This window comes from Oryctolagus cuniculus, chromosome 10, assembly GCF_964237555.1.
Source record: "Oryctolagus cuniculus chromosome 10, mOryCun1.1, whole genome shotgun sequence".
Classification (NCBI taxonomy): Eukaryota; Metazoa; Chordata; class Mammalia; order Lagomorpha; family Leporidae; genus Oryctolagus; species Oryctolagus cuniculus.
Genome location: NC_091441.1, coordinates 85521828 through 85542397, shown reverse-complemented (window position 1 = coordinate 85542397; position 20570 = coordinate 85521828). Strand labels below are relative to the sequence as shown.

General features: G+C 50.5%; 1 protein-coding gene across 4 annotated transcripts in view; it reads right to left on the bottom strand.

Moving 5' to 3' along the window:
* Positions 1-20570, bottom strand: part of PRICKLE2 (prickle planar cell polarity protein 2) — a 368375-nt gene that overhangs the window by 35131 nt on the left and 312674 nt on the right. For all 4 annotated transcript variants that reach the window (XM_002713291.5, XM_008260882.4, XM_008260884.4 and 1 more), the window contains 2 exons: positions 16508-16694; positions 10874-11752 (listed from right to left, as the gene is read on the bottom strand). In XM_002713291.5, the coding sequence (XP_002713337.2) occupies positions 10874-11752; positions 16508-16694 (1066 nt within the window). The remainder of the gene's footprint in view (positions 1-10873; positions 11753-16507; positions 16695-20570) is intronic.

Here is a 20570-nt window from a genome sequence, read left to right as displayed (position 1 = left end):
GCTGTCCTAAGCGGCAATTCAAGTTGCTGTACCACAGTGCTAGCCCTGGAAGGAGCGCTTGAATCACACTAGTTTTCCCTTGCTCTGTGAGGGACTTTGTGTATGGGCACAGGAGGGGAGGCTCAGACAGGTGCTGACCAGGGCAGAGTCACCATCAGGACCCTGTGAGGAGGTAATGCTAATGCTGCTTTTCAAGGCTTTTCACTTGGCCTAGAGTCAAGATATTTAAAAGGTTTATGCATACAAGAGAAAGGAGGCTCAAAAAGTATACTTTCTTGATGGAAGTCAAAGAAAATCAAGCTTTAAGTATGAATCATTTTGAAAACTGCCTGAACAGTCTATTCCGGAGATGCAGTAATAACCAGGAAACACAATGTTAATGCAGTCATTCAAAATGATGCCTATGAAATAATCATGTAAACGAAAAAAATGTCATGACAGAATATAAATGCAGAAATTCAGAACAAAATATTCAGTATATATACAACCAAGTTAGGAAAAAGTAATGCCTCATTGTATAGGGGAACATCTTGAAAATTCACCAAGGGACTGTAGTTGTGGCGTAGCCAATTAACCCGCTGCCACCAACGCTGACATCCCACATGAGTGCCTGCTCACATCCTGGCTGCTCCACTTCCAATCCAGCTCCCTGCTAACACACCTGGGAAAGCAGCACAAGATGGCCTAAGGGCTCGGGCCCCTGCCACCCATACGGGAGACCTGGACAGAGTTCCAGGCTGCTGGCTTCAGCCTGGCCCAACCCTGGCTGCTGCCGCCATCTGGGGAAGTACATCAGTGGATGGAAGGTCTCGCTCTCTAACTCTACCTTTCAAATAAATAAATGGAATCTTAAAAAAATGCACTGAAGTACCAACACCAGTAAAGTGGTTAAATTCACTTTTTTCTTCATTTGTTCTCTCTCACATTTTCCTCACTGTCCACATTTAAATCAATCAATCAGAAAACCCAGGCCTCGAAGCCACCCTCAAACAAACAGCAGCTATCTCATTTCCTTGGGGGAGATTCCCAGCTTCCAAAAGTTCCAAGAGAAATGTTCAACTATTCTTGCCAAACTGGCTGTAAAGATCTGCGATCAGTCTAAACAGCACATCACTGCCCCTCCCCCACACCTCAACAACGCAACGCCGCTTCCACACTGGATCCATTTCTCCCAGGGCCGCATTTTCAGTAACAAAATGAATAAAATCAGCAATCTTTTCTCTCCTGTCAGCAGCTCTGGTTCCTTACTCTGGGCATAGATGATTGCCCACACCCAGGATGTTATAAATAAGCCTGGCGAGCAGTTATTAAAAACCAGGGCACTGGAAACATTTTTCTGGGACCCAGAAAACCTCAGAGAGGCCATGACACACAGCCGAGGTGCACTGGCTGCTTTGGGCTGGCTTCTCCTCTCTGCCTGCTGCTCCCTGGCTCTGGGAACGTCCTCTGCTTCTCCCCACACCAGGAAACTGACTCTGAAACAGAATCAAGGAGCAGATTCCCCCACGACTTCACTCTGTCGCTTTTTGTCTGGTCCCCGGTCTGTGACCCACAGTGGCTTTCAGAGCCATCAGATCCCAATGAGGGGGCCTGGCTTCCTTGTGGGCCGGCGGGGAAGCCGCCCCGTGGAGTAGCTGGAAGGTGCAGCACAGATCCATCCTCCCCACTGCATCGGGAGGTGGGTTCCGTCCAGTCACCCCTCCAAAACACCTTTCCACTGGCCTGAAACTCCCATACTACTACTACCACACAACCGTACCTGTCCCCAAGACTAGAGTTTTGTCTCCGGAGAACCACAGCTAAAACACAAAATGAATGTTCAATGTCAAATCCGTAAGGCGGGGCATCTGGGTGCGGGGACCGGACCAGGGCAGCCCCGGTGGGTGGGAGACCTGCAAGGCTGCAGCAGAGCCTGTGAATTTCGCTGCCTGCTGCACAACCCCTCTGCCTACGAGAACATGACCTTGATTTCCCTTCGAGACTCCCTCAAACCGCGTTCTCATTCCTGCAGTTCTGACCTCCTTGCCTAGTTCCTGGGCCGGGCACAAGACTCAGGTGTGACTTTGTCAGAGCAGTCCTTCCCTCTGGCCACAGGGGTTAGTGTAAGAAGAGTTAGGATGGGGTAGGCATTTGGTGTAGCACTGAAGACACAGCCTGGGTCATACACATCTCTTATCCGAGTGTTCGGTTAGAATCCCAGTGTTTGATTAGAATCCCGGCTACTCCACTTCCAATCCAGCTTCCTGCTAATGCGCACCCTCAGAGGCCGGCATGTGATGGCTCAAGTTGGGTCCCTGCCACTCATGGGGGAGACCTGGATGGAGTTCTAAGCTGCTGGATGGAGTTCCTTGGCTTGTCCCAGCTCTGCCTACTGCAGGTATGAGCCAAACAGCCAATGGGAGGTCTCTATGTCCCTGCCTTACAAACTAATAAAAATTACATAAAAAAACAGAACTGTTAGGTGACCAACGTCAAGCAAGTAACATTTAAACCTCTGGGGGACACTATCAGGAAAGAGCAGTTGTGGGCATTTGAGGACAGAAAAGACAGATGGAAGATCTCTCTGTCTCCAGGCCTACCTTTCAAATAAAACAGAGAGCGAGAGAGCGAGAGAGAGACAGAGGACAGAGAGAGATCCTGTCCCCCTTCCCTGGTGCTACTTTGCTGGGTCACCTTTGCTATTCCTGGCAAGACCCTGCTTGAGAACAGAGTCTGCATGGAGGAAACCAGCACTGAGACCCAGGAAGCAACCCAAGTCCTGATGACATAACTTGGGCCCCTGCAACTTAAAATCTAGCAGCTCTGCAGTTATTTGATTCCTCCCAAGTTTTTACTTTTGTTTCTTTGCACCAGTGGAGCTGGGATGCTGAGTCCTAACAAAGGGGTGTGTAACACCAGGGAACAAAGACAACCCCGAGGCTTTCCAAGCATAGCCCCAGCCTGCTGGCCGCTGGACAGGATGAAGGCCAGGCTTGAGCACACATCTCCCGTCGTGCTTGGCATGCTCAGAAAGATCTGGGCCACACGATTCACGAGCATGTCTGAGGTGTGGCCACTTAAGCACAGGCGCCAGATGGTTAGGAGGCTTTACCCAACTATTTAAATAAAGAAATTGAGTTAGAGCATGCAGATCCAAGTTATGCAGGAGAACGGGAGAAAGTCTCCTTCCCCAAATTAAATATAGAAAGGTTTTGCATTACAAGGATTCAAACCATGGCAGACATTCCTGGGAAAGGGAGCCGCCTCGGTTGTCCCTTCGGGTCCTCACACTGTCGGCTGCTCATCCCTCTCCACTGTGCCAGCAAGGCTGAGAAGTCAGCCCACTCCCCACCCCCTTCCACTCCCCAGAGCAATCAGCATGCCTCGCTGTTGCACAAGCACACGTCCCTTGCCTGGGTGTGTAGGTGATGTGTGCTGAAGGTGTGGACTTGCCACGGCAACGCTACAGTGATCAAAGAGAGCTGGAAGCCCTTCGAGGCGCCTCTGCCCGCTGCGTGTCCTCACACCCATGCCAACGACACGTGTGCCTTCCACGGGTGCTGGCCTGAGTCAAAAATCACAGAGGGGGGCAGAACTGACTCAGTTCTAGTCCTCCCTCCCCTCTCCCCCAAATCTATCTTTCTCTGTCTCCCAGATACCTGCCCCCAGGGACGCTGTAAACCTTTATTCATTTCTTCTCCAAAGTCAATGTCATTCCCATGCTCATAGTCTGGTCTTCCCCCTGTTTACACCCAGGGCTGCTGTAGCCTCTTCCTCCTGTCTGGCCTGGAGTCTGAGGCACCTCTTAAGAGGCCTCTCTGAACCATCATCTGTCTTCTTCCAGTCAAATCCCCACACAGCAGCTGGAGCCACCTTTTCAAACTGCAAACCAGTTCATGTCACCTCCTGCTTTGCTTAGCTTGATGTTTTAAGAGTTTTTCCAGTGCTCTTAGTGGAAAAGCCTAAACCCTTACAACAACCCTAAGTGGGGATCAGCACTGTGACGCAGCAGGTTAAACCATCACCTGTGACGCCAACATCCCATGTGAGTGCTGGCTCAAGTCCCAGCTGCTCCACTTCCAATCCACTTCCCTGCTAAGGTGCCTGGGAAAGCAGTGGAGGATGGCCCAATTGCTTGGGTCCCTGCCACCCAAGTGGGAGACCTGAATGGAGTTCTGGGCTCTTGGCTTTGGCATGGCCCAGTCCTGGCCACTGCAGCCATCTGGGGAGCGAACCAGCAGATGCAAGATGTCTCTCTCCCTCTCGCTTTGTAACTCTGCCTTTCAAATGAATGGATAAATCTTAAAGAACACAACAAAGAATGGCTCTGAAGCATCCGGCCTTTGCCTTCCTTCCCAGGCTCATCACTCTCTGTAGTCCAGCCAGTTACAGGACATCATTCAGCTCTTTGCACTTGCTAGGCATATTCCTACCACAGGACCTTTGAACACACTGTGTCTGCTGTCTGGAACGCCCATTGTTTATCTTGTACACACCACTTTTGCTGGATGTCCTCTCCAACCTCCCTGACTCACCTATGTCCTTCTTGGTATACCCTTCAAGCCCTGTGGTTCCCACAGATGAATTTTACACCAACAATGGATGGCTATACTCTATCAACTCCACTGGAAGGTGAGGTACGAGAGAGCAAGGTCTATGTTCAGGCTGAGCACTGCTTCCCCTGACCTTGCACAGGCTTTGGAACCTACTAATAGCACTATTAGCCGCTAATATTCAGGGAGCACTTAGGAAGTGTTGGCACTGTTCTAAATTACTGATATGGATTAACTCATTTAATTCCCATTCATAAGGCGCTGGCTCTCATTCATCTGCTGTAAATCACAGGGCAGGCACTCCAGTCAATTCCACTGAATGAATAAATGAATACAAATGACTGGACAGAAGTCAAGTCTCTACAGCTTGACTCCCTTCCTGCAGATCCCAGCTCTCGCCATCCCAACCCTCCCCTGACGGAAGCTGGCTGAGCCGCTTGGAACAACCATATTCCCAGACTCACTCCCTCACACCAGGGTCCCTCACCAGGGACCGGCTCACCTTTGCCTGTTGTCCTGTAATGTGGCCCCTGCCGAAGACAACCAATCTTGGTTCCAACTCTACCACACAAGGTACTTTGGAGCATTCATGGAAAATCAGATTAAAAGCTAAGATAACTTTGGTGCAAACGTTTTTGAGATCTACCCATACAAGGAGTCTTCAACAAAATACTCCATGTTATGGAAAAACTAGGCATGGATTTCAAAAAAATTTTTTTGCACCAAAATAAACTTAGCTTTTAATGCCATTTTCCCACCAAGTGTCTGAAGCAGCCTCAGGTACCTGCTTCCAGTGGGTGACCTGAGCCCTGAGGCCTGGCCTGCAGCTGCGGTCCGGATCTCTCTACCTGCTGCCGCCTCTTGCCCTGGGAACTCTGCACTTGTCTCCCTGTCTTCCCTAACTCTGGCCTTCACACACAGCCTCCGACGGCCACCTCTGCCTCCTGTCATCCAGCTCTTTCCCACTTATGCTCTCCCGTGTCCCTCCAGCATTGCCATGGTCACATGGCTGCAACAGGACAGGGAATCCTTGCCCTTTCAGATACAGCCACCGTGCAGCTCAGAGAGTGACTGTGACCCTGCCTGGGCACTTCAAAAAGTCCACTGAAAAATGGAATGGAGGGGCCGGTGCTGTAGTGCAGCGGGTTAAGCCCCAGGCTGCAGCACTGGCATCCCATATGGGTGCCGATTCGTGTCCTGGCTGCTCCACTTCCCATCCAGCTCTCTGCTATGGCCTGAGAAAGCATTAGAAGATGGTCCAAGTCCTTGGGCCCCTGCACCTGTGTGGGATACCTGGAAGACGCTCCTGGCTCCTGGCTTCGGATCAGCTCAGCTCTGGCCATTGCTGCCATCTGGGGAGTGAACCAGCGGATGGAAGACCTCCCTCTCTGTCTTTACCTCTCTCTGTAACTCTGTCTTTCAAGTAAATAAAAATAAACTTTAAAAAAGAAGAAAAAAAAAACAGAATGGAAAATTTATTTTGGTGCAAATATACTGAAATCCATATCTCTTTTGCATATTATTCATTTTCCATGAACTTTCTGAAGGTCCCTCTTGTACATCATGGGCTTCCTGGTCTATCATACATAGTCCAAGTCCCGACCATGTGTGGCAACCATAGAGAGGTCACAACTTCTATGAACCTCAGCATATTCATCTGCAAAATGGGTATAATCATGCAACTTATCCCCGAGGGTTGTGAGGGTTTCCAAAGAGACGCTATGCGCGAAGCCATAAGCATGTCGGGTCGTCAGTGGTCTACTGTGACGGTCACCACTTAGAGACATCAGCAGTACTCACATTTACCACAGTAAGGGGTGAAGGGCCTAGGCTCAGAGCCATGATGCTTGAGTTTGAATCCTGCTCCTCTGCTTCCAAGTGGTGTGGTCTGAAACTACTCAGCTTCTCTGTGCCTCACTTCTATCATCTGTACAATGGGAACAGCTGTATCCACCTCCCAGGGTTGTGGTGAGGCTTAAGTGAGCTGGTAAATGCAAAGTGCTTACAACCATATTTAGGACCTGATACACATTGAGGTTAGTTCTTGATGTCGCGTATTGCTATTTCCCTGCCTCTGATCACGCAGGCTGTAAAGTACTTCGCATGCACATTTCGGGAAGGGCAGGGTTAAACAGCTCCTGCAAGGCTCCCACACTGTGGTGGTGTCAGTGGTGACTGTGCCCGTCTGATTCACTCGGGGTGAGCATAAGGGGTGGATTGTGTTTCCCGTGAGGGGCCTGGACACTCCCAGTTCTAAACAAACCGGGAGGTGCCAGAGCCCAGATCCGAGGCTGGCAAACCACCGGAGCTATCTGTTTTTCCAGATCTGTTCTAAGGAAAATTGCTGCCCACAACAAGCTCACGCTGCGTGCCAGATTAAACACTGCAGACTCAGATGACAACGTAAGTTACCGAGCAGGGAAGAAAACCAAACGCATTATCCTGAAATCTAGCTTCAGCTGCAGGATCAAGGTAGTCTGACTAAGCCTTTTGTGACACGTCCCTCTTACTCACTGACTGCCATTCTAGGATTTAAAGATACACACAGCCAGTTCAGAACCCCGACTTCTCAAAAGATGACGCAATTGCTAGCAAGACGCACAGTGAGGGCAGGGACACACTGGCTACCCAAGCTTAATGAACACTGTGTCCTTGTGTGAGTAGCAGCGGTGGAGGATGGGGAAGACTGGTTAGGATCTGCTCCAGTGAGGACTGCTGAAGCTGTCCATGGGATGCCAGCCACAAGCATTGGTCACTGGTCGGATGGGAATGCTCCATGGAAAACAAAAGGCACAAATGAATGGGCTCAATTCCCTGTTTCTCACACTCTCCTCTTGCTGGTAAAGGCAGAAAAGCCCACATAGGTATTTTCAAAATTAAAATGCAAACCTGGGGGTGGGTGTAGGATGCAGTGGGTGAAGTCACTGCTTGGGATACCAGCATCCTGTTCTGTTGTGCCTAGCATTGGGTCTTGTCTCCAGCTCCCTACTAACATGCTTGGGAGGCAGCAGATGATGGCCCAAGTACTTGGGTTCCTGCCATTCATGTGGGAGCCCTGAATGACATTCCAGGCTCTAGGGTTCAGCCTGGCCCAGTCTTGGCAAGTGGGGGCATTTTAGGGAGTGAACCAAGCAAGATTCCTCTCTCTCTTTCTCTCTCTCAGCACCTTTCAAATCAATCAACCAATCTTAACAATAAAATAAAATGCAAACCTGAACAGCAGGTAGACACTGGGAGAAATTAGTGGCGAAAACATACTTAGGGACCCAAACTAGGATTCCTTGTGTTTAGGAGGAGAAAAAATTAATAAAACTAAAAGGATTAGCCAACCACTGCAGAAGATCCTATGTGTCAGCATATTAATGAGCTGAAAGGCCTTTATCTCTTAAATCTCAGAAACACTCTACCAAGTCACTAAATTCCATAGATGAGGACATGGACTCGAATAGCATTTAAGCAGCTTTTTCAACTGCTCCATGATAGTGGATTTGGATCCAGGGAGGATGGCTTCCGAGCCACTTCTTCTAACCATTAGCTGAGTGAGGATCTGGGAAACTAGGACTCACGAGAGGCAAAAAAAAAAAAAAAAAAAGTGAGCTCCTACCATCAGCTCAGTTCCGCCACCTGCCCAGTCCAACAGTGCTGGGGCCCCATGAGGCTACTAGAACCTGCATTAGTGAAAACTCCAGGGGGCGGATGCTTCCGCCCAGGGCTGCTGCTGGACGATCTTGGCCTCCAAGATTCATTTCGGTTCATTTTCATCTCCTTCAACGTCCACAGCCACCTGTGACTACTGATGAGCCTATCAGACAGGGCTGACCACAGGACTTTCCCCTTGGGTTTGTCCAACACCGTTTGGGGTTGCTTCCCAAACGTCTGAGACAGATAGCACCACAGGCTTTGTGCAAGGAGCCCTAGAAAACCATGGGGAGAATTTCTTATGGGCTCTTCTGTAGGAACGGGGGGTGGATAGCCTTCCTCACTGGGCTTCCCTACAGGCCCTAACCCCGAGCCCTCCTGAGTTCTACACAGGGCACAGCATGAGGACAAAACAGAACTGCAAACCCAGCAACACGGGTTTTCGTCCACGGTGCACGCCAGCAGCAATAGAGAGATGGTTAAAATGCAGGTTCCAGGGCCCCATCTCTGTAGAGTTCTGGTGCAGAGAGCACAGGGCAAGGTCCAGGAGCCCCCGTTGGAATCAAGCACCCCAACGATCCTTACACAGGTGGTCTAGCTTTGAGAAACTCTGCTTTAGACACTCAACTGCATATTTATCTGCTGGCCTCTTAAATAATTATAGCACATAAATCTTTGGAGACTAACATAACCTGGGCTGGAAGCCAGGCAGTCATCACTCTGCACTAATTGCTTACTTCCACGACATTCGGGAGGGCGCTTAGTCACCGAGGCCTCATTCTCCCTTCCATCTGCAATACAGGGGGATGAGTATCTGCTTCTTGTCCTCTGGGACAAACGGGAACACAGATGTGAAAGCATTTGAAGGGACAAAAGGTGAAACGCACGGGAGGGACATCCTACAGTCCAGACACATGTTGTGTCTGTCTAGCACAGAGTTTAAATGGATTTCCCGCTTAAAAAAAAAAAATCCATGTTTTCAACTCTTCTGGAAGAACTGGAAGACTTGAAAAGATGGGGCTTCTAATCAGTTGCAGCCTGGGTCAGAGGGCAGCTCACCGGTTCAAGTCCCTGCTCTATCACTTCAATGCTGGGTGACTTTGGGTGCATCCCTTAACTTTTCTGTCATTCAGGTTTTTTCAACTCTGAAATGAGAACTATGATAATACAGCTCCCTCCCAGTGCTGGGACGATTCTAGGAAGCACACTAATGTTTGTAAAATGCTGGGATTAGTGTGCGGTGCCGGGGAAGACCTACGTGACTGTGAGTTGAATAAACATACATCTCTGCAGGTGACAACTGGTGGCTGGACAGTGGCTGTCCATTTCTGACGCTGGCACACACAAGTTGATCAGAATATCCATCCAGATACCTTTGAGAACAGGGTCCCTGCCCTACGGAGGAAACCTGTGTCTCCCTGCACTGGTACCCTCCCCTTCAACGGGCAGATGCACTGAGCGCATCTTGGAGTACCCTCTCTCAAGCTTTCAGGAGTGCAGGACCACTTTGCTTTTGCTTGCAGTCCACTGTGGCTCATGTCTGGTGCTGCTGAGGACGACGGACGCACAGCACACACTGTGACTCCCCACGGGAGCTCTACTACATCCGGACCTCTTTCCATCCTGATCAGCGGGATGAACCCGTAGCCATGGGGAACTGCCCTAAGGGTTTCTAAGGACCTTCCATGTAAGCACCGCCTTCACGGTGGATGGGATGCAACTGGTGGTGAGCTGCAGTCCTCAGATTCCACATCTACGCAGGCTCCACAGGCTCACGAACCAGATGGACAGAGCACGTATGGGCTGCCGAGAGCACACATGAGCTTGTCTCTCTCTCTCTCTCTCTCTCCATTTGCACCCATATATACATATATGAAAGGCAGACAGAGAGACAGAGAGAGAGAGCATGCTCTCGCCTTCTAGTTCACTTCCCAAATGTCTTCAACAGCTGGGTCTGGGCCAGGCCACAGCCAGGGGCCAGGAACACAATCCCGATTTCCCAAGTACTCAAGTGCTTCAGTCATCACCTGGTAGGCATACCAGGATGCACATAGCAGGACGCTGGAATCAGATGTGAAGCTGGGACTGCAACCCAGGCACTCCAATAGGGTATGTGAACATCTCAAGCGGCTGCCTCAGACACCTGGCCCGAGCCATGCATTTCTGGTATCTTCATCTATACCTTCAGAGCAGCTCCCTGGGAGAACCTGGGGTTCAGCATGGTCTTGAAAGCTGTCGTGGATGCCCTGGTGTCCCCGCAGGCCCCCGGATTTGTGAGTACTACCACGAGCTCTCAGCTGCCCTCTGCAGCTTGCACTTGGAGCTGCTGGGACCCCAGCCCCTATCCACAACCTTGCTTCCCTGTTGCTGCCGAGCGGCCCAAAGCCAGCGACTGGTTGACAATGGTAGCACAAAACACAGCACCTCTGTCCCAAGATAAAACCGACTTCGGGGCAAGGCATCCTCCAGTGTCCCTGGAGGATGCAGCTGAGGTGACCTCCAGGCAAGACCTCATCCTCACTGGGCTCCCTGCCTTAGCACATCCAGGGCAGCCAAAGCCACCAGACACAGAAGCCATCTGACACTCGGGATCGCCTCCCTTGGCAGCCGGGTGGACACATGACAACGACATGTTGAGGACCAGCATCCGGTCCCCCAGAGACCACCCCTTGCCTTTTGCTTCCCAGGTGACCAGAACCTACCTGTCGCATTAGACAGGGCCAACGACTCCATGGAGCCTCGAGGCGTCTGCTCCGTGGGAGTCATCTCCTCCGTGTATTTCAGGGAGCTGATTGGATGCCGGGTCCGACACTGCTGGGTGGACATGCCCCCTTCCTCCTCCTCCTCCTCCTCCTCCTCATACTTGGGGACTTGGATGTTGCCGCGGGTTTCGCTGAAGCTCTGGCTGGACATGTCGCTGTAGCTCTCCTGGGACCTCAGCCTTCCGGGGTAGTAGTCCTCCCTGCACTCCTTGATGAAGCTGCCTCCGTGCCCTTTCATGGCCAAGGACGAGCTCCTCTTGGGGTTGCTGAAGTGCTTGGCCCACATGTCGGGCTGGGCCCCCGCCCCTTGCCCCCCTGGGCTGTACGAAGTTCTGATGTTGCACTGGCTGAGAAGCTGCAAAGGACTCTGGGACTGGTTCTGCTCCATCTTGCTCCCATAATGGTAGGGCTCGTCCCGGCTCCTCCAGATGGGGTCCCGGTTGAGGCTGGGCGTCTGGCTGGACAGGCTGAGGAGGTCCATCTGCAGGGACAGGGGGTCCACATCCGCCGACAGCCGGTTGGAAGTCACCTGCAGCTGGCTGTGCTGGTTCAGCATGGCCTCCTCCGTCTTGCCCTTGTTCTTGCCGATCTTGGCACTGCGGCGGGACTCCTTGGCACGGGCATTCTGAAAGGCCGAGTCGGAAGAGTCGGAGCCGTTGGGATCCTCCCCGGCACTGCAGGCCCGGGAGCAGAATATCTGGCCCTGCTTCGGGAGGAACGGCCGCCCCAGGAGGGATTTCTTGCAGTGGGCACAGCAGAAACAGGTCTCGGTGGCGTGCCAGTGCTGGCCATCATAGGTCATCTGGCCTTGGTCGATGCCTGGGAAACAAGACAGGGAAGAGGCTAAGGGGCTGCTAGCATTAGGACATGACACCCACAGCACCTGGGTGATGGTATGAACAGGTGGGACCTTCTTAGGTGACAGTTAGATGCTAGGACTCATGCATGGGACAGTGGCCTCGTCAGAGGGGCCAGGACCATGCTCACCATTCCCAGTGTGTGAGGACATGGGGAGAAGGTGCCAGGAAAGCAGGCACTGGCTCCAACATGACAGCAAAGCACCAAGTTTACAGGCTTGCCCCCCTGTGCCCTGCGGGATCCTCTCCCAGCCCCCACTGTGCTGGTTTCTCATCTCTTCCACCCTCCTCTGGTCCCAGAGCTTCTGCTGCTCAGGGGAAACCATCTCCCTGCCATCCTGGGGCTGGGAGCTTGGGGCGAGGCTGAAGCCTCATCCAGATCCAACACTGGCCCGTGAGAAAGCCTAGGGCCCAGCCCAGTGGGCATGTGAGCTGCACCAGGGCACTGTGAGGTCACCTGAGACGTTTGCAGGACGCAGGGACATAGCAGGCTCCCTTTCTACAGCACTGGTGACACAGGCAGAGTGGAAGCCTGGAGCTGCTGGGACCCCCGCCATGGGGAGATCCTGGGGGAAGGGAGGCTCACTGCCCTTCCTTCCACATGACTCCCAGGGCGACATACTCGGATAACAGGTGGTACCAGGGTAAGCCTCCACCCTTTGGGACTGGGAGTTCCTGAGCCTGGACCTTCAAGGAGCAGCTTCTAGAGACTGATCTGGAAAGAGCAGGGCACTGAGGGCAAACGGGAAACATAAGAACCAAAGACACAATGCACAAAAGCCACTGGGCCGTCCTTGATCTCTCCCCTGCTGAGTTTAGTGTCACTGCGGCCAGGCAGGGAAAGGCGCTAAACTCTTCCTTTATGAGCTCCTCTCCACACTAAGGGGGAGCGGGAGATCTTTCTTCATCTGGGAACCTGGCCCCAGGAGCTAACAGGGGACTCTGAGAGGGACCAGAGCAGTCCCAAGACCAAGTGAGAGGGACACTGTCCCTCTGGTCCTTTCCACACCAGCGCTCCCAGCTGGCATGAGGAAAGACCAGCTCAGCTCGACACAGACAACTCGGAGCTGTGACATCATAGCCACTTCCTCCCCAGGCCGCTGGGCAGCAGCACAAAGCACAGGGACACACAACTGTGCACTCGCTGAGAGAGAGGTGACAGAACTGAGACCCATGCAGATTCCAATGCCGGCTCCATCTCGTTCGGGCTGGCTGTCAAGGCACCAGAGCCACCTTCCTGGCCCCAGAGCTGGTCTCTGTGCTTCCTCATATTGCAACCGCAGGCTTCATCTCTCGGTGCCTCAGTCTTCCTGGCAGTACAAAGGGGCTAACAGGACTCATGGGTTGCTGTGGGGATTACTGAGCTACACTCAGGCCTGCTAACTATTCTTATTGGGGCTGGAAGTCTCTCTTCCTCTTTGCCCATGAGCAGTCCAAGAACAAACTCTGAGGCTGCCTGAACCATCCTCCTCCCCTCTGCCTTCATCTCCTCCTCTCTGCTCCCTATCTCCTGTGCCAAGACTCCAGATGGCTGGTGCCAGCGTCCCTGGCTGCCCTAGGTCCCTGACTGTGAGCAGCTACTCGGCACAGCATCCCAGCCAGCTGCACAGGGCTACTGGGCCACAGGAAGTCCAGCTCGTCTGGCCTGCCCTCCCCTAGCTGTTCCTCTGTGCCTCTGCAGGGCAGCACACCCAAGGCCAAGTTCCTGGGGATGGGGGCCAGGGTGGGGGAGGCGTGGTAGCAAGTGGCCCAGCAGGCAGCGGGATGGGGTCCTTGATAAACATCAGCGATGTCAGATGGTCCTCTGAACTGCTCCTGAACTTGAAACATCTGGAAAAGGGCTCTGCCGTCCAACATCTAAGCGCTCCCCTTTTATTCCCCCTCTAAGCCCTTTAAGCACTTCTCCGAGGCTGGAGGAATCCACTGCCGCCACAGCCCGCTCTGTGCGTCCCACTGTTTATTCTGCTGTGTGCAGGCAAGGACCGTTGCCCTAGCAACGGCCGCCTGATGCAGGGGCCGCTCCGAGCGGCTGGATACATAGGGGATATTTGCACAGGATGGTCAGAGGTGAAACACCCAGTGACGGACGGACACCTGCTGTTGTGAGGATGTTACATCGTACAGGGAAATGGACTAAATGCAAAGCATCAGGAACAGCATGTTAATGACAGCAGCAAGAACACAGCGGGCCGTGGTGCTTCCCTCTTCTGGTAAAGCACAGATGCCTTTTTATGGATCTAAGAGGAAGGGAGAAGGAAATGCCCATAAAAGCCCTGGAAGCTGAAGGCGGAGAGACAGGGGACGACTGAGGGCCATTGCAAGAGTGCCTTGCAATCAACAAGCACGTCTCTCCTCTCCCGAGCTGCCGAGTGACAATTCCACAGGGAAGTTTCTGGAGAGGTTTTCTGCTTGCATGGAAAGAGACAGAAATGCTAAGGGGAGTGGCAACTGTTGCCATGGGTTCGGTTTCTGCACACCCAGCCCTGTTCATTACAGCGAACCCTTTTTTCCAGAATGGAAGCTACAAGTAGACAAGCCTGGGTCAGCCCCCAGGTGCACCCCTTTCCCAGACCGAGTCCCTCCTGCCTTTCTGGCCTCAGAGACACAGACCTCTATCTGAGCTGAGCTGTTTCCTAGCCTGTAGCACAAAGGACAGTGTATCTGACTGTTTGGATCTCATGAGAAATGAAAGCTCTTTGGGTTCTCCCTGCAAGCATCCGGCTGTGAGATGCTAGGGTTTTGAGGGTTCGGGGCAGGGGAATGTATCATCACGCAAAAGCCCCCAGGAGTTCATGCAGCTGTACCCAGCAGGGCTGCACCTGCACCCTTCATGGCAGGCCCACCCAACACCAGAATCAGGGCTGAGCGGACAGGAGGTGTGTTGGCTGCAAAGCTGGGAATTCTATCTGTGCACAACGCTCTCCCAATACCAGTGAATTTTCCATGTGGATGCATCACTTCTGATGGACCAGGCAGACAAAGACCCTTCCTTTTGGCCCCCAACAAAACGTTTTAGGCAAAATGGGCTCTCAGAGAGATGCTCTTCACCTCTCCCCACTACAAATGAGATGCTAGCAGTCTCTGAAGAAAGTTCTTGGAGTGGCACAAGCCCCAGGAAGATCAGGCTGTGGTCTCACACACGTTGCATCGGTGCCCATTTTCTTTTAGGGAGCAGCTCACTGCTAAGGTGCCAGGAGCAGCAAGGTGAACAGAGAAGGCACAGTGCGGTGGTGTCATCTGGAGCAGTGCAGAAGGGCTGCACACATTAGTGAATTTGCCAAGGGAAGACGATTCTCACCACCCTGGACTGCTGCCTGTGTGTGCAGTTTATAGCTCATGAGCTATTTGAGGTTCTCTTCATTCGGATTTGGCTGGGTTCATTTTCGCTGATTTTTTTTTTTTTTTTTTTTTTTTTTTTTTAATTTTCAAAGCCACGCCTGCCAGAAGCCACTTGGTTTCCTTGACTAGCCCTCCCTCCCAAGAGGACTGCCACGGTCCCTCCTTCTGCAGAGCCCTGATTTTTCCCAAGGAGGCTGTGGAAGAATCTATTTATATTTCCTTCCTATTTTCCTTCTGAGGCTCCCTGCCAGCCCTCGGGAGTCTGCCTTTGCAGCACACAGTCCTACCTCAGAAGTGGACCCACCCCTAGGGCAGGGCTGCTGGGAGTCTTATTTGTAGGAACTCACCTGGAACGTCGAACATTGTCCCTCTCCTTTTGAGAATGCTGTTTTTTAAAACATATACTTTATTTATTTGAAAGGCAGGCAGACAGACAGACAGACAGAAAGCTCCCATCTGCTGGTTCACTTCCCAAATGCCCCCATCAGCCAGAGCCGGGCCAGGCCAAAGTCAAGAACTGAGAATTCCATCTGGGTCTGCCATGTGGTGGCAGGGGCCCAGTTACTCAAGCCATCATCTGGTGTCTCTCAGAGTGGGTACTAGCAGGAAGCTGGAATCAGAGAGGATCTGGGACTCAAACCCAAGCAATTTATTAGGGGTTATGGGCATCCAAGCTGCATTCTAACTGCTGCACCAAGTACCAACCACAAGAATGCAATTATTAAGAACGCATACAGGGCCAGCATTGTGGTGCAGCAGGTTAAGCCACCACCTATGACATGGGCATCCCATATGGGTGCTGATTCCAGTTCTGGTGGCTTCACTTCAAAGCCAGCTCCCTGCTAATGTGCCTGTGAGAGCACCAGACGACATCCCTTGGGTTTGGACCCTTGCCACCTACGCAGGAGACCTAGATAGAGTTCCAGGCTCCTGGCTTTGGCCTGGCCCAGCCCTGGCTGTTGCAGCCACTTGGGGAGTGAACCAGAAATGCAAAGTGCCTCTCTCTGTCTCTCCAGCTCCCTCTCTGTAAATCTGCCTTTTAAATAAATCTTTAAAAAAAATAAACATTTTATAACTTGGGAATCTTCTTGGTCACCATGCAAAGATGACTCACTCCTACAGAATACCAACAGAAGGCAAGGTAAGCTGGGATATATGGGAAAAGCAAACTGTGGTTGAAACCTTGATCTATCCCTACCTGAAGCCATCATACTCCTCAGCTTTTCCAGTACCATGCATGAGTCAAGGAATTCCGTTTTTCATTTAAACAGGTAAGAGTTGGATATGCATTACTTGTAACCAAAGGGATTCTACTAGCACAGATACAAAGAAGATGCCGTCACAGAAGGATGGAGCTGAGTGCCAAGGGTTGCCTCACCTATATGCTGGGCACAGGTGTCACAATATTCCGCATACAAGGACTCGAAGCAGTGGCAACAGTAGGGCCTTCCCTCCTTCATGATGTAGCGCTGGCCGCCCAGGACCGTCTCACACTCAAAGCAGCAGAAGTGTTTCATGTGCCAGTGCCGCCCCTCAGCTTCCGTACACTCGTCTGCAAAGATGATCTGGAGACAGGAAGCCAATGGTCAGTATTTGAGACACCCCAAACCCTGGCCCCACACTTTGAAAGGGAAAATCTACAGGAGCCCCCAACCAAAGGGTCAGAAAACAGGTCTTCCTCACCAATCATTAAACAAAAATCTCCATGTTTAGGCTTATTCTTTAATATCTACACGAGTGTCAGCTCCCACACAGCAATTTGCCTAAAGTATAGTTCAACATGATTTCTGGCCTGGCCAACGGTGAACTCCATCACAGTTCAGTAAGAGAAAGCATGATCAACCTTGAAGATAAACAGCAGGATCAAATAGTGACGGCCTTAGACTTTACAGGCACACTGGACGTACACATCTTTTCTGAGAAAGAGAGAGAGAGAGAGAGAGAGAGAGAAATCTTCCATCTACTGGTTTACTTCCCAAATCACAACAGCTTGGGCTAAGCAAGGCCAGAGTAAGGAGCTAGGAACTCCATCTGGGGTCTCCCATGGGAGTGACAGGGGTTCAAGTAGTCAAGCCAACATCAGCCACTTCCTAGGTGCATTAGTGGGGAGCTGGATTGGAAGCAGAGCACTGGGATTTGAACTGGCACCCCAATGATCTGGCCTGTCCGTGGTACTATTAAAAAAATGGGCAATGTCAGAAGTCCTGATTTCTCTTTTGAAAACAGAACACATGGCCATGCTCAGTACATACTCCTCCACAGCAAAAAGAACCTCCAGCCAAGAGGGGCTGCTGCTTCCACGGGAAGTGGCAAGTTCTCCGCTTTCCCCTGTTCTTCACCACTCCACACTGCCTTCCGGTGGGCCAACTCATTCACAGTACCGCCCAGCCCTCAGAAACACCTGAGTTTGGACCCCTGACAACAGAGCTGACTGAAATTTCAAAGCACAGACTTAAATTTTTAAAAAAATTTCCAAGCAAAAATTTACCATCCAGCTACAGTTAAGAAGTTGGTCTGGTACTTGTACAACGATGCACATATAAATGAACAGAATGGAATTGAGGATCCAGAAATAAACCCATACATATATGGTCAATGGATGTCCAAAAGGGGAACACGGCAAACCCCCCGGGGAAATGGTCTCTTCAACACATAGGACTGGGATGAATGGACAGCCTTACATAAAAGATGAATGTGAACTCCTATCTCACACCATGTATAAACAATTAACTCAGGCGGCTGGCACTGGGTGTAGTGGGCAAAGCTGCTGCCTGCAGTGCTGGCATCCCATATGGGTGCTAGTTCAAGCCTTGGCTGCTCCACTTCCGATCCAGCTCTCTGTTATGGCCTGGGAAAGCAGCAGAAGATGGCCTAAGTGCTTGGGCCCCTGTCCCTGTTTAGGAGACCTGGAAGAAGTTCCTGGCTCCTGGCTTTGGATCGGGACAGCTCCGGCCATTGTGGCCATTTGGGGAGTGAACCAGCGGAAGGAAGACCTTCCTCTCTGTCTCTCCCTCTCACTGTCTGTAACTCTACCTCTCAAATAAATGAATAAAACATTTTTAAAAAATTCACTCAAAATGGTTCAAAGACTTAAATGTAAAAGCAACAAAACTATACAATTCTCAGAAGAAAACGTAAGTGTAAATCTTTAGCCCTTCGACTAGGCAATGGTTTCTTGGCTATGACTAAAGACATAAACAACAAAAGAAAAATAAAGCAAACCTCATCAAAAGTAAATACATTCATGCTTCAAAGGACATCATCAAGGAAGTGAAAATACAATCACAGACTGTGAGAAGATATTTGCGAATCACATCTATGATAAGGGACCAGTATTGAGAATATGTAAACAACTCGCACAATTAACTCAAAGATCAATGAAAAATAATCCAATCAAAAAGAGGCAAAGGATTTAAATAGATATACTTTCACAAAGCAGCATGTATAAATAGACAATGAACACATAAAAAGACTCTCGGCATTACTAGCTGGTACTAAAATGTGAATCAAAACTTCAGTGTGATGTGATTTCATATCCACTCACATAACTATAATAAAAAGACAATAACAAACGTTAGCAAGTATGTGCACAGAATGGAATCATCACTCATTGGCAGGGGAACGTAAAATGGTACAGCTGTATTAAGAGACAGTTTCATATTCCTTTAAAAAGTTAAGCTTAGAATTAGCATATGACTCAGTGAACTGTATGTATGTATATAGATACATGTAATTTTAGTTCCAGACAATTAAAAATAAGAAGTGTACATAAAAATTTGTATATGGGGACCACTATTGTGGCGTGGTGGGCTAAGTTTCTGCCTGCTATGCTGGCATCCCATAGGGGTGCCAATTTGAGTCCTGGCTGCTCCTATTCTGATCCAATTCTTTGCTATGGCCTAGGAAATCAACAGAAGATGGCCCAAGTGCTTGGGCCCCTGCACCTGTGTGGGGGACCCAGAGGAAGCTCCTGGCTCCTGGCTTTGGACAGGCCCAGCTCTAGCCATTGTGGCCATTTGGGGAGTGAACCAACAGATGGAAGTCCTTTCTGTCTCTCCCTCTCTCTGTCTATAACTCTACCTCTCAAGTAAATAAATCTTCAAATAACTTGTATATGAATGTTCATAAGAGCATTGATCATAATTCCAACAAGTAGAAACAATTCAAATGCCCATTATTACTAAATGTCCAAACAAAATGTGATACATACATGCGATGGAATATTATCCAGCCCTGAAAAGGATGAAAGTACTAATATATACTATAATACGGATTAGCCTTGACAACATCACACTAAGTGAAAAAAGTCGGACACAAATGGTCACCTGGCCTGGTTTTCTTTCTATGAAATATCTAGACTATGCTAACTCACAAAGAGGGCATGTAGATAAATGGCTGACAAGGGGCAGGGGTGAGAGAAAAAGGGATGGCATTGCTAGCGGATACTGAATTCCTTTGTGGTCAACAGAGATGATGTGAAATTTGATAGGAGTGATGGTTGTAAAACACAGAGAATATGGTGGCCTTCCCCTCCCCCCCCCCCCCCCGCCTTTACCCATGGTTTTGTTCTCTGTGGTTTGTTTCCTGTGGTTCCAACTGTGGTCTAAAAAGATTAATATTTGTGGGGACTCCTTTAAGAGCAAAAGACTTAATTCACCTAAGTTTCATTACATTCCATTGGTGTAATTGTTCTACTTCATTATTGGTTACTACTGTTAATTTCTTACTGTGCCTAATTTTTAAATTAAACTTCATCATGGCTATATTGGTATAGGAAAAAATTAGTATATATGGGGCTCAGCATTGTTAGTGGTTTTGGACATCCATTGAGGTCTTTTTTTTTTTTTTTTTTTTGACAGGCAGAGTGGACAGTGAGAGAGAGAGACAGAGAGAGAAAGGTCTTCCTTTGCCGTTGGTTCACCCTCCAATGGCCGCCGCTGCAGCCGGCGCACCGCGCTGATCCTGGCAGGAGCCAGGAGCCAGGTGCTTTTCCTGGTCTCCCATGGGGTGCAGGGCCCAAGCACCTGGGCCATCCTCCACTGCACTCCCTGGCCATAGCAGAGAGCTGGCCTGGAAGAGGGGCAACCGGGACAGAATCCGGCGCCCCAACCGGGACTAGAACCCGGTGTGCCGGCGCCGCAAGGTGGAGGATTAGCCTATTGAGCCACGGCGCCGGCTTCCATTGAGGTCTTAGAATGTATCTCCCACAAACAAGGGGGGCTCCTGGGTGCTAAAAACCTCAAACTGTACACCTTAAAAGAGTGATCTTTCATGCTATTCCAGTTCTATGTCAATACCCAAAAAATTCCAAGCACACTCACTCCACCCATCACATTCTATTTGCTATTAGAGAGCACAGCTCTATGCCCTGATTTCTGGATAGGGAAACTGAGGCATGAGTTAACACGGCTGCCATCAGAGTAACAGAGTCGGACCTGAGT